The sequence below is a fragment of the Ischnura elegans genome, chromosome 2 (assembly GCF_921293095.1).
Source record: "Ischnura elegans chromosome 2, ioIscEleg1.1, whole genome shotgun sequence".
Taxonomy (NCBI): Eukaryota; Metazoa; Arthropoda; class Insecta; order Odonata; family Coenagrionidae; genus Ischnura; species Ischnura elegans.
Genome location: NC_060247.1, coordinates 53,976,087 through 53,991,517, shown reverse-complemented (window position 1 = coordinate 53,991,517; position 15,431 = coordinate 53,976,087). Strand labels below are relative to the sequence as shown.

Genomic DNA, 15,431 nt, shown 5'->3' with positions numbered 1-15,431 from the left:
CCCACCGAGTACAATGCCCCGCAAAGACACGTTGCCACATGGCCACGTCTGATTCCATGAAAACATTCCATGCGCTGGGGCACATTATAAAAACTCTCTCCTTCACTTGTGCATGGTCAACTAATATCTAAACCTCCTACAAAGAGTAAACTGCGGGTCCTAGGGGAATACATCAGTAAGGTACACAGTCAGTGAAATTTCAAATGTCTCTTTATGGCACTTGAAAAGTCACTGATGAAACGTAACACGAAATGGGAACAATTAGTTAAGAGTCCTAGAAGCCCAGGGGTACGACTGCAGTTTTCATATTTTCGGAGAAAGGGTAGATAATGGTTGATGGGGTACACAATATTGTTGCGTCAAAGGGGAAGTGAATTACTGATGAGTATATGCAAATATAAATGCAATGATTCACATATATCCCTATGCCACAACAATATTTTGTACCCCCCACCAATTCACTTACATCCACATTTATAAAATTTGCACTTGTACCCCTTGGCTTCTATGGTACTGTCAAACTTTTTACCTCCTTCCAAGCGTAACAGCAAATGAGCTCTGGCAGAGCATATCATTTTAAATAAATAACGAAACATTATTCAAAATTCATATTCCCTTTTATTATTTCTTTTTATAGCAAACTTTTGCACTGTTTTGTGATTATAATGGTTGTGTAGTAATAAAACGCAGTGGAAATATTGCAATGCCTTATTTTAATAATATGAAGTTAAATAGTTCAGGAACAAAGCTTTAAATATGACACAAACGAACAACTGATGATTAATTTATGTGTAGACCAACATAAATGAAATGGTCCCACGAGAAAATTCTTTCTATTGTTTTCATAGAATAAGGGATTACGTTTCGTAACCAGTGTCCTCGGATAAGCACCCCGACGCGTCGCGACGTTCCTCGGAGACAGCCGCGGACGCAAAAAGCATGGGAAACCACGAGCTCCCCAGTGTACTAATACGAGTGTGACCATTACGCCTCCCTTTCTTTTCCTCATTCACACTAATGTGCACACTTCAGATGTAAGCGCGGGAAGGAGACAAGAAGACTCGAAGACTGATATCCGTGTCACCCAACTCGCACCCTCCCTCTCACGACCCGCAGTGGAGCCTCCGCCGCCGCATTCTCTGGGACGCCAAGACGCTCCGTGGCGATAAGTGAAAGAGGCCACTCATCTCTCTCTCTCTCCTCCCACGACGAGAGTGATTAATCGGTCAGAGGAAAGGGGGAATGCCGGGATAGGAGGAGAAGACGACGACTCAGACTTGGGGGCTTCACCAGATAGAGGAAGAAGGAGACAACGGAAGAGCGAGATGGCCACATTTTTTTGCGCCATTCCCTCAGCATTCGGGTCCAATTTCTCTCCCCCACTCTCTCTCTCTCGCAGCTCTACTAACAGATTTCATCCTGCCCTGTCATAAATCTCGCTCTCTCGCACCATTTCGTCACTCTCGGCGGTATCATGGTAATGGCCGAAGGAGGAAGAAGACGAAACCGAAGTGGATCTTGATTGTGATAACGTACCGCAGAGGGTGGAATTTTGTCGGCTAAGCATCCCTTCGCCATAGGTGATTTTATCATTTCCTTTCCGCAACCGAAACCTCTTCCTGTTATCGATCCTTTCACCGCTCATCACCGGACGGTTCACGTATGCCCGATCACTCGATTACTAAAACAGACGGTGGGTGTCATTAAGGCTGGAAAGGATATTATAGCATTGCAATTCGACGACACGCAGTTACAATCCATAAAAAAGAAAATATGAGACCTGTCTTATGACTAGAAACCTGAGAAAGAGGAGGGACAGGGCGAAAAAGAAAACCACTGCACTGCAGAAGCGATTTCAGCGTAAAATTAAAATCGTAAGGACACAAATATCAAGGTAATGAACGATAACACCGCAACTAATAATTAGGAATTGGAAATAACTAGTGAACTCCATGGGATTAACTGCAGTATCATGCAGACAATCGTATTCATTTTCCAAATTTTTAGCGTACTAAAAGGATTGACAGAGTTGCGCGGGATTGGAGGGAGCTCCAAGACAGAACTTTGTCTCTTAATGCTACAGAAAAATAGCTACAGGAAAAATTCCATAAAGCTTATTAGTAAATTGAAAATGCCATTTCTTGTCCCAAGATAATCTCACATGACCCAAAATCGGATAAATATTTACCATCAATGATGTTGATAAATTATGGGAGGGTTATTGATGAAATATTTTAATAACTCAGGAACATTATTAATCAGTAGGTATCCCAAAAAACCAATTCCGATTTTACGAGAGGTATGTCATCACATAACATATTTCACAAGACGCGAACAAAAAATCCATTTACCCGATACAATCATATTTTCAAAAACAAGGGCATTGGGTTAGAAGAATGTCAATTCCTCTATTTGAACCAGTGGAACTTTACAATCGATATTAGAAGGGGAGAAAAAATTCAATACATTCCTTCCTGAATTAAGGAAACTAGTTTTGTATTTGGATTGGGTGAATCATTACTGTGAGAATGCAATGACCATACCTTGCGTAAGAAGAGAAGCTGACAAAATACCAACCTTTTTTTCTCTCACATAACAACGTATTACAACCAAGTGAAAATCTGAGAAACAGATATGTAAATCATCTCACCATCGAAAAAAAATTAGCAGCATGAAGGTAGAGCTGTAGCAAAATGCAATCTTCCACGCACACTAAGACTTCGTACACGCGGGGTGCATGATGGAAGAAGCGGAAATAACTGTAGAAAACAAATTTAAAAAATTTATTCCAAACTACAATGCCTTTTGGTGCTCTGAGTATTCCTTAAGCCTTTTAGTGAAGATCATAGAGGACTACCTTTCGTCCGGTTCCTACCCTTCGATCTCCCTGGCAAGGGTGTCCCTACCAAGAGCAGCATTGCTCTCGCCAGCACAGCTCTCAGGGTCGATGGAACGCGCAAGCCCTTCCACCACGTCAAGGTTGTAGTCCATGGGAAGGGGATTATTTTTCACAGATTTTATATGAATTCACCATAGTAACAGCTTATGAAGTGGATATCAACCAGTCGATGGCACAGCAGAAAATATCTGAACCATCAAAGCGACTTAGTCAGAATGAATAGTGCGAATTATGTGACTGGTCAAAATAATTTGAGAGTCACAGGCAACATTTTATATCTGGTTACATATACACGTAATTTTACAGACATTATATCATAAACATAATTATATCATAATTCCTACAAAAAATTAAGTATTTATAAACAGTTATCAACATCCAATTTATAGACCTATGAAACTGGATAACAAACCCTCGACTTCCCAGTAGCGCTAGCAGTCGAGTAATGATGAGTAAATATATTTTACTTAGTAACATATACATGTAATTTTATAGAGATGCCACATTATGTCAGCATAATTCCTACATAAAAATTAAGTATTAATAAGCATTTATCAACATCAATTCCCAGATAATAGATCTATGAAACTGGATAGCAAACCCTCGACTTGCTAATATAGCCCCATCGAGCAGCGCCTCCCAGGCGATCCCTTACGGGTTTCCCTACAACTTTTGTAAAGGTTGCACGTCCACCTAGGTGGCAACAGAGGAAGGAGTGCCGGCCGCACTGAAAGGAAGAGCCACGAAGCCCTCACGAACTGAAGTGGATTCATTATGTCACGGGCCACCGACTTCAAAATAACCGTCTACGCCCTTGAAGGGACGTGGAAGGGGAATGAAGGGAGGAGTAGGAGGAGGAAGGAAGAAAAATATATAAAAAAATAGAGGAGAGAGATTTTGAAGACAATATCATAAGGAGAGCGAACAAAAAGCGGAAATTACGAAGCAAGTCACGACGGCAGAAGACAAAGGGCCTCGCGGAAATGGAGAGGTGGTAGTGGGAGGGTGGGGAAGGAGAGGGGTGGAGCTGAGACACGGGGCATTACCCAAGTGGCGGCGCGATCAAGGTGGGGAGATGTACGCTCACTCTATCGACCCCACCACACCCTTGTGTGCTCGCCGCCGCGCCGCCTCGGCACAACTCCACACCCCCGCAACCCTCCCCTCCCTCCCCCGCACCTCCCCTCCCCCTGCGCCCACATCCACACAGCGCCGAGCACTTCCTTCCGGCATGTCTGGATGCTTCGTCCGGCTCAATAATTATTATTACAACTAGGCGGACACCCGGCGTTGCCGGGAAGGATAGTACCCAGCAGTGGTTTTAATATGGGAGCGGGGACAGATCCCTCCCCTCCAAAGCCTCAGAGAGAAAAAATTAAATCTATTGTTTAGTTTTGATATATAATGACTACATCTGCTTAAAGTTAAACATTTAGTGCCAAAATGATGTTAATGGTATTACAAGGTATGCCATTTTTCAAAATTTTCCCGGACCCCCCGCCTGAGGTGGGGGGGAAGAGGGCCACCCGTCATTGCCGAGAAGGATAGTACCCAGCAGTGGCGTAACTATGGGAGCGGGGACAGATCCCTGCCCCCCCCCCCCCCCCAAAGTCTCAGAGAAATTTAAAAAAATAATAACTATTGTCTAATTTTGATATATAATGACTGCATCTGCTTAACGTTAAACATTTAGCGCCAAAATGATTTCAATGGTATTTCAAGGCATGGCAGAGTGAATGGGGAAGGTGGGAGAGTAAGAAGAGGGTAGGGAATGGGTGTAAGGTGGCGCTGAGCACACTTGCAGGGTTCGGTAATGAGAAAACGACGAAAAGGACGCGGCAGACGCAACTTCACTACGGGGACCGCGAGCATGGATTCACTTATGCAATGCTTAATTTCGGTCGTAATCCATGCAGCCTTGCATAACGGACAGACAAACAGACATCCTATTTATATATCTAATGTATAAAATTCTCGTGTCACGCTTTTTTGTAGACAAACTCCTCCGAAACGGCAGAACCGATTCCTCTGAAATTTGGTGTGTATGTTCAGTAGGACTGAGAATATGTTGTAAACTATTTTTCATTCTTTTCCAGGGCCAATGAGGCCCTGGAATGGGCCCTGAGTCATTTCTATAAGAAATACATGTACAGTTCGTTTTTAATGACAGCAGACCTTTTTTCTTTTGCGTATTTAAATGAGTGGTAATGGCCACATTAAGTCGAGACATATACCATTTGAAAGAAAAATAAATGCAAATTCTTATTCATGCAATCGAATTTCGTTTTACACGTGTTTACGGAACTTAGAAAATAAACTTCCAAAAAAGCAGAAATTACTACCAGGAATCCCTATTATTCCGACAAATGTGCCAATTGAACACAAACGGGTTCAATTTCCCATTACATTGGCATTCGCAATGAAAGTCTCAAGGCAAAACGATGTCTTTTTGTGACTTTGAGGAACACCGTGTTCTTCATACGGACAATTATAGGTGGCATGTTCAAGCGTGGGTAAACAATCCAGTTTTTTTGTTTTGGCTGAATATAGATTTACTAAACATATCGAACACTCCATTGTACTAAGAGGCAGATAATTATTTTTTATAGTCATAATTTGTGATAGAGATGTCATTTGAAAAAATTGATTACTAGAAGGCCACCCGGTGTTGCTCGGAAAGTATTAATTAATTTATTTATTTTACACACCACCGAAAACAGCACTACTCGGCCTTTACATCGGGGTTGATAACACTAGCAATCACACACATACATGCCCTGGGAAAGGGTAACTTACCCAGGCGGGACTCGAACCCGCGACCTTCGGTTTGGCTGGCGAGGACTATACCCCTCCGCCACCGAGGCCGTCAAGAGAAGTGGGAAACTTGTATAGTCCCCAGAGAAGTGGGAAACTTGGAACTGGGAACTGAGGGTCACGTGGCAGGATTTTTAGGTAAAAGAACATACCAGGTTTCATGATGGTATACATATATAACTGCAAAAAATGGAAACAATGATTTCTGTATATCGCGCACGGGATGAACTTACGCATAACCCAGAAAAAGTTTTGCACCAAGAGTATTAATAGGTGAGAGTAGAATCCTTTTAGTTATGTTCTACCAGTCCGTGAGAAGGGGTTTGTCTACCCAGCATGATTAACAACCACAGAAGTTGCATGACGTGACGTAACTAATGGTAATGAAATAAGGACGCAAAGGGTGCGTCGGACAATGCCAAAAGTAGCACTACGTGATTTGGGAGCATGAGATGCACCTACGAACTAACTTTGGTTGACAAATAGACATCCTATTCTATAAATATAAAATAAAATAAAAGCACAATGAAATAAAAAATGAATGTTTACTGTTTTTTATAGGTTAAAATCGTTCACAGCATCTTCCTCTTTAAGTCACACACCACATCCCCACACACTTACAATAAGTTAGTTATTTTTTTACCACTAAAATATTTACCAGAAATAATATATAATGCAAAACAAGGTTTGCCGGGTCAGCATATATATATATATATATGTATGTAAATAGGGGGCGTCCATTAATTACGTGAGGTGATTTTGGACCCCCTCTTCCTCCTTAGTGAGATGTCGTGAGATTTGGCTCGACCCCCTCCCTCTCATCACACCTGAGATTGTTCATAGTGCCCTATCAAAGTTGCGTGTTTTCAGGGTTAATATATTGATCTAAACTTCATTGTGTTGCATCGTCGCATTATTTAAAAGAAAACAATTTGTAGAATTTTATTGTGTCGAATTCACTTATTTTTTAATGGGGAAACATGTTTTTCTCAATTCAACCCAGTTTTCTCGCAATTTTACAGTTTCTTGCGGAAAAAAAATTCGTGATACTAGCCAGGTCCCACCCCTCTCCCCCAAGCGAGAAAGGGTGAGAATCGGCTAGACCCCCATTCCTCCTAAACGCCTCACGTAATTAATGAATGCCTCCTCAGGGTATTACAAACTTTACATAAACATAAATTTCACTTGCTGTTACAAATTAGAAAACAGTACGAAATAATAATAATTTCCTAATACCTTCAATGTATACATTAAATTCAACATAAAGTAAATAGTATATATCATATTGTCACTATTACTTCCACTCAATATATAAACCCAAAACTATATAATTCAAAAATAATAAATCAAGGGGACTCCATTATGAGGACCCGATTCTATCCCATTGAAGGTTGATTTCTGTTGCCACTTCGATCGCATTAAAATCAATTTTAAAAAATGTCCGCGGCGCGGTGATGAGTGCAATGCGATCCACATTTTTTTCCCAGTATTTTATTGTAAAATGTTTGTAATTGCCAAGAATAGCATTGAAAAATTACAAATTTCATGGATCACAATCATCAAGAGTATAAATTTCTTGTGATTTCTAGTAAATAAAAAGTAAAATTTCACCTTACTTCCCGTGAAACTCGGATCACTTTGTCCGATAGCGACGCTAGCGGCGACTTTTGCAAACCCATTTTAATTACGCGGCGAGTGACAACAAATTTAAGAGGACATATCTTGAGGATCCTCCTTTTTAATATGCGTGGTGCGGTTATTAGGCCCCATGCAAGACAGCGAGAAGTTCCAGCGTGATTCGGGGAAAGTTAGCAAGTTGTACAGTTCTCCCGTTATGATGTAGTTCGCAACTATACAACCTACTACCTCACGCCGAAAACACGACTCTCTTCTTTAGACGCGCCCACTCCTTTTTTTTATCGGGCATATTGGGTGCCATTATCCGTCATCCTCGAGGCTGTATTTCCATCCAGGCAGTCTGATCACGGTTCCTCTTCTTCTCCGCCGGCTAGCCCACGACGTCACCGCCCCGGCTACCCAGACCCATAGAATCGAGCTTGTGGATAAGCATCAGCATTTGGACACAAGTTCGGATCTACGGGTTCAGGCCGTCGGGCGACAGCAGCCACTCCATATCCAGACTTCAACCACGCGCCTAATACAAGGCCGGGTCATTACTAATATACTTGTTTATACTGATACAGAAACGAAACAGTTTGGCCCATCCTTCGAGACAAGATGAAGGATTTGGTGCTTTCCCGGCGAATATTGCTAATGAAGTCTTCTCGGGAAAACAGCCGCGTCAGGATGGACATTTCTGCCAACGTTTCGACGGCCCTCTCTGTCATCGTCATCAGGGCGAATGAATCATTCGCCATCAGAATCATTCGCCCTGATGTCGATGGTAGACAAGGCCGTTGAAACGTTGGCAGCATGTTAATCCTGACCCGGCTGATTTCCCGAGAAGACTTGATCAGCTTCGAGACAAGTATTAAATTGTTTAAAAAGATGAAACAATTCCTCAAGCATCACTGGTGCTAACTATTTTCATCTGAATGAATACATTAAGAAATAAGAATAATTTTTTTTACATCTGATTTGCTGAATTTTATCCAAAATCCCTTTGCTTATAAGCAAATGAACTGCCAAGTATCCTTGAACAAAATGATCAAAGATTGAATACGTGAAAAAAGGGCCAAACTTCTTTTCATACTTACATGGAACAGAGATTTTTACATAAGGAATCCCTAAAATCTAGGGTCCAAATAAAAAATACCAAGAAACTACAGCACAAAATAATGACAAGGTTTAGAAATATCAATTGGAAATATCTAGAAAATGCTGTGGACAATATAGAATACATTACAACACAATGGGAATTAAATTAGACCATTTTCTGGGAAAATACAACCAACAGAAAGGAAATTTCATTCTTTTGCCTCCATTCATTCTCTTAAGAAGAGAAATGAAACACACATAAACACTTAGCGTTAAGGGAGAAGATAAAGCTCAGTTGCACATCATGAAACCAGGGTGGGAACAGGGGTTTTGGTCTAGGAGTGCTTGTGCCTCGAGAAAAGGAAGTAGTTAAAATATTTTTCTCATTAAACACTCGTCGGAATGAACTTGCTGCCTCAAAGCAACCACCCACTCTCACCCAGCAATATAAAACATTGAAATTCCACGACGTTTCAACCTCGCCCTACAATAAAAATATTGCGTAAAGCGTGTAATATTATAGTTTATGTTTTGCAATAGGATTTAAGTATACACGTAGATTTGAAATAGAATCGTCAACACTTATACACAGTATAGTCAGACAAGTTCATATCCATTATAAGTTAGCAATAAGAAAAGCAGATCTTTAATTCGAAGATTACGTGCCCTACCACGATGTTCAGTAACAAATGACTGGATGAATAACTAAGGCTAGCTTCTTCGTTGAAGGACTTCCCTACCTCACACTATTTGAAAGGCCTTGAGAAGCACTTACTTAACTCTCGTCAAGAACATAGCATCAATCTACTTTTTTTTTAACTTTCTCCTATCTATATGGATGCATAATAGGATGAAAGGTATAAGAGGGACAAATAGAGACTGATGAATAACACATCGTGATGTAAATCAAAATACACCAACAAAGATTCTCTTCCTCATTGTCTGCGTCGCATTTCCTAGAATACGCCAAAAAATGATATAGTGATAAAAATATCAGGGGCAATGACTGATAAGGTTCCTCGGAAGATGGAGATAACGAAAGTGGAGGAGAAAAAAATTCATCCCGAAACTGTCGCCAAATTCCATCCACAAGAAGGGAATAAATCTTTTAATTGCGACTCAAAAAGAGAGCAACTCCTCACCATCAGCTGGATGAGGTACATCCTTCCAGAAACTGAAGACCAAATCTTGAGTGAAGATTTCTGTATCCCATTGTAAGTCCCTGAAAAGAAGACAATATAAATTAATTACCAATTTATTATTATCAATTTATCACTAACATTTCAAAAATTAGTAAAATATAATTAAATTGGCCTTACTGTTAATGCCTGTTTACACGGTACATTAACCTGCACGAGTTACTGTCTAAATGTATAAACGCGTGAATGGACATGAGAATGCACCGTATAACCAGCCAACTTGTGCGAATGCGTGGACAGAAAATGGAACCAGTTCTAATTGGGTTCATATATTCGTACATGTTCCGTTCCGGTCCACCAAAATCGTTCATACATTCAAACATTTACGAGTACAATCACGTGTTAATGTACCGTGAAAACAGACCTTTAAACTTAGAATAGTACCACTATAACATTTTTCATTGTATTATGCCCTTCCAGTACCAGCTAACAAGAACGAAGCCTAAAAAATAATACAAAAATTTAGACAATAGTTTTAAAAAAAGGATAATCTAAGATCATAAACGCTGCATAACTCTAAAAACCTATCCGTGCTCAATCGCTTCGTCGACGTTCCTGGTTAAGTCCAAGGTCGTACTCATAAGAATGCCCTAACTGCACGCTCACTTAACAGGATATTCGCAACGGACTGTGGAGAGGGATGAAACTGGCCCGAGGAATAAATGAAAACGAAATTATGAACAGAAGTAAACGAAAGCGTAGCTTTCCCAGCATGTTCCAAGCATCTGACAAGAACGACCAAGCGGGGAGGGCATTCACTTGACGTGTGTAACAGTTCCGGGTGGATGCAATCGGACAATGCGGCCGCCGAGTAGCGAGGACGCACTGTATCGGGCTCGGCGAGCAATGAGAAACGTCCTCACAGCAGACAGGGGCGACAACCTGTACAGTAAATCCAACCAACTTCACTTCCGTACCGTCCCAAAGAGGCGCGGGATTTCCATTGAGACGTTACAGACACGCTCGCAGAGATGCCTTCAACAGGACAGGGATCCATAATGTTAACTTTTATCATGAAGATGATCAGAAAAAATGTTTCAAAGTCCAAAACACTAGTAGCTTTTATATAAACCCCTAATCACGTGCTTTATCGCAGAATTAGGTCCCAATGCAAAATCTGAGTCAGAAGAACTGAAGGAAAGAAAGTTTATACAAAATAGTGTCGGATACTTATTGTACAGGAATAAGGTCTAAATTATTATTCCTTACACAGAGCATTAAAAGAGTTGATGCACTAAGATGTTTCACTGTTATCAATGAATAACAACGTCCGCATAACAGGTAGAAAAAGAGACAGAAACAAATATTTTAAGAATTGGGGACAATTAAAATTCAGTTTAAACATAAAAAGGAACGGCCACATCAAAGCATTCCTTACCCTGAAAAATTTAGGGAATATTTTCCTGTAAGTATAAATAGTAATTTTTCTTCACGGACAGCAATAAAGAATAAAACGTAAAAGGAGTCAGGATTTCGCAATCAAATGGACAATTAGGACTGACTACCACGAGAGAAATTCTAAATGCGAAAGTACTACCGAACCACTAAATTCTTTAATGTTTTCAATGGAGTGTCAACATCAGATGGCTCTCCCCTTCGCGCTGTTTTTTTTTGTCCACCTACACGGATGAGGAGCGACTGTGTGTTAGTCATAACAGGGTAGGCGTGGTGATGTCGTTGGGACATAACATTGGCCAGTGAATGACGCGCTTCAGTCAACTGTGACGATGGTGTAAAGCAAATAACACGAGCCCCCGATTGGAAGCGTGCAAAACATCCGCTTCAAAAAGAAAGAACCGTTCCGTGTCCTCCTCCTGGGCGACTATGACACGAAGGGCCTCAGAGAATTGCTCGATCGAAAATGATTTTTCCCGTATAATTTAGATGTGAAATTGTGGTAGTTCATATCACATAAAACAATCATTGGGTGGTTCTTTTTTTAATAAAAAGGTATTAGAAAATAAAGCTCGAAATATTGGCCAAGTTCTTTAAGGCCGTTTTACACGGGGCACGTCATTGCGCAATCAGACGTATGTACGAAGGCGCAATCAAAATTACGACGGGTAAAGCGGTGAATTCCCATAATACATGCGAGAATGCGGGGGTGCGAGACGGCAAAATATCCCCCCTGCTCTACTTCCAAGCTCACATTCTCGCAATTTCAGTATGTTTTCTGAGCTAACCTGCGCAATTACGTGCCCCGTGAAAACGGCCTTAAAGAACTTGGCCAATATTTCGAGCTGAAAAGCAAAAACTTCCGTCCTTAGTCCAAAACTATCCTGCAGTCTGAAGAGAAGTAAAATTCTAAAAGATTCAGAAAATTTAAATGAATAGTATATACTTTATTTCGGAGAAAAACAGAAAATACTACTAAGAGAAGACACAAAAAAGCTGAACTAGCTCAGAATATAAATCCAAGTAGAGCAAAAAATAATAAAGAACAAAAAATTAAGCAAAAATAAAAGATTCTCAAGCCAGGGATATAAACAAAAAGGTCCCTATTAGATGACGCTAATCTCGTAATAGGTTGAATCGATCAAACATCTCTTTTACTATCATAAAGGAATCGCCGAATACGTATTCAAAATAGCATTAGAGATATTTTAGCTACCCCAGAGCATAAATATGCTTCATTAGAAGGTATTGCACACTTAAGGTCTAAAGTCCCTCCAAGTACAGTTTTGCAGATTGAAGGCTAAAAATACATGAAATTGAGCTATTAATGCCGGAGATGATTATCATCCATATGCACGACAGTAGAAATAATGATAATCCAATTGGCACCACAACATTATAATAATTTAAGTTATTAAAAATACATTTACTTACACCCAACATGTACGAGGTCAGTCGAGGTACTCAGTTACGGATTAAAGCTATACAAAAGAGAAAAAAAACAAGCACAAAAAACGCCGTAACTATAGACATCTGACTAGCTATGGGAGCAACGGAGAAAGAAAAAGTACGTTCTCTATAAAAAAAATATTATCAACCTTAGATTCTATTACACCAATAATGCTGTCAAAATCCACGGCTAACGCAATTACATCATGGTCGGGATGAAATCGAGAAGATTCGAGATAAAACTCAAGAATACGGATCAATCGCCGCTTGCTATAATCTCACGATGAGAGTAACATCGTGAGGCTGCATTGATGACCGGTCACGACAACCGATTCACCGGGTTAACTAATTGTAAGTCCCATGAGGAAGGCATTTCAACGAACATCAACCATAGCACACGACTCTCCCTCTTCGATCTTCTTCTGGGGGAAGAGGGATCCAAGATGAGGAGAGAGAGCTTTGACACTCGAAATAAATCTCATCTCGAAGCCACGAGACCACGCGGGAACTGCATCCGGCACAAAACCTTAAGCAGGAGACTCAAAAGAGCGAAGGTTGGAAATAAGAAAACGACCGCCAAGTGACTTGCATTAGCTTGAAAAGAGCATAATGGATGAAAAAGGTGTTCTCAAGGATGTGACGAGTAGGATGAGGAATTGTGCGAGCGAGATAAAGAAAGAAATAAAGAGGGCATGGAAATGGCCCTCCAGGTGGAGAGGGGGAGGGAAGGACCGCACAGCGCTCCCACACGGCTAAATGGCATCGGAAGAAAAGGCCAAACACACTGGCCTCCAAGAGGATTAGGGAGGAATCTAAAGGCGGGGAATGAAAGGGACTCGAGTCTAGACGGAGCGAGAACCCATCCGTGAGCTGCATAGCAAACGTATAGGATATATACAAGAGGATTCCATCCCAGCAGCTCCAAAAGGGTATGCAATCGACTACTCGATGAAATCACACACAGAGCCACGCCCTCGCCAAAATTGCTTAACCCCTCCTTCGATTAGCAAATAGCAATCGATCTCACACGTACGTATTTTCAGGATAAAAATATATCAGCATTCGAGCCACGTTTTTCGACCATTTTAAGAGAAGGGAATGTATAATTAGTTGCTATGTGCTATCTGGAATAAGAATAAAATATTACCGACCATTAGATCAACTAAACACAAATTTTAGCTCCCAAGGCCAAAAAAAGGAAAGAAAACCACTAATGATGACAGTGCGCTTTCTAAGTTAGATGGAATCCTTCCATGCTGTGCAGCTAGACACGAATGAATTCGTAGGAATAATTTATACATGACCCACATCAAGAGACCAAACTCTTGTGGTTAAAGCAAGGGACTCACACCTTGACATTAATGCACGACCTGACTAAAACTGAGAAGCTCTAGATTATCAAGTATTTGCGAAGAAATCCACGCGTTGTACTCGGGTGACGATTTCCTCTTAGAAAAGGATAACCATCGCAGCCGTAAAGGCCGTTTTACACGGTACACGGAATAGCGCAATCTGACGTACGTGCGAAGGCGAAATCAAAATTGCGTCGTGTAAAGCGGTGAATTGCTAGAACACATGCGAGAATGCGTGGATGCGAGACGGCAAAATAGCCCCTGTTCTAATTTCGTTCATGCATTCGCGCAATTCCACGCCATTTAAAAATAAATGCAGCTCTAACCTGCGCAATTCCATGCCCCGTGTAAAACGGCCTTAAGACTAATACGAAAGAGAATGGGCCAGAATTGAGGTCCGAAAGAGACGGTAGGAGGGAGGCGAGCAAGGACGGAGAAAAAATTGAGGGAGCGATAAAAAAAGGGCGGGCCGTCGCCTGCAGCTTCTCGGAGACGGAACAAATCAGTGCCCGGGTCTCCTCCTCGGGAGGGTCGGAAGGCATGGCAAAGCGCAAAAACGTGAAGAAGAACAAGGGAGAGAGAGAGAGCGGATGGATGGATAGACACGCCGCCGCTTCGTACCACACGCCACGTTTCGTCTCGACATCTGCAGTCTAGACCTACACCTCCCTCCCTCCCCCATTCCCACGCAGAAAAACATCACTGGCCCACGGCGTGACATTTGCAAGGTTTTCACACGCGTGATCCCAATTATACCGACGCGATGGGACTAAATACAAAAAAAAATTAACAAGGTTCATAATATGATTCGAAACGGATAGGAAATGAAAATGAAACAAAGAGAGCTTAGTGGCGTAGTAAAATGAGCACAAGGATAATTCTTCGTTAAAACTTACGCGGGTGCTCGTCATTATGATTAAAAACTTTTGGGCTACTTCGCCGCGTCCATTCTTGGGATGGCCCCAACGTTTCCCGACCGATGCTGGTCGCTTTTTCAAGGGATTATGTTTAATAATGGGATCAATCAAGGGATTATGTTTAATAATGGGATCAATCAAGGGATTATGATTAATAATCCCTTGAAAAAGCGACCAGCATCGGTCGGGAAACGTTGGGGCCACTCAAGAATAGACGCGGCGACATAGCCCAAAAGTTTTTAATCATAATCACAAGGATAATCATAGTTTCTGGTTTAGATCTGGGTGAAACCTTTGATCATGATACTCGCGTAGCCCAAGGAAACGAATTGGGCCCTCAAACCGAATGTGTGCGGCAATCACATGCCTGTGGCTTGTTGACTTCACCCATCACCTATGAAAACAAACGTGGAAGTAGAAGCTTATGGAGACCAACTGAACAGAAAGGGAGACTAATGCACGAATTTCAAATAAACCAGCGCACGAATTCCAACTAATTCAGAAGCTTTGGAAAACCAAGAGGTATATGAAAGCTATAGGGTGATTGGAACGACATGAGGATCAAAGGTCGTCCTCATTCCTGTTTGACTCCCGCAATAATTCTATCTTTTAATACATCTGAAAAATCTGCAGGCAGAAATTTTAAAACCTTATTAGTTAGGATGTGAATGAGATTATATTTCTGCAT

The 15,431-nt window shown here is 41.3% G+C and overlaps 1 protein-coding gene across 1 annotated transcript in view; it reads right to left on the bottom strand.

Annotated features, from left to right (window-relative positions):
• Nucleotides 1-15,431, bottom strand: part of LOC124174231 — a 167,959-nt gene that overhangs the window by 14,553 nt on the left and 137,975 nt on the right. Inside the window, exon 4 of the mRNA XM_046553324.1 lies at nt 9,574-9,653. Coding sequence (XP_046409280.1) covers nt 9,574-9,653 — 80 coding nt within the window. The remainder of the gene's footprint in view (nt 1-9,573; nt 9,654-15,431) is intronic.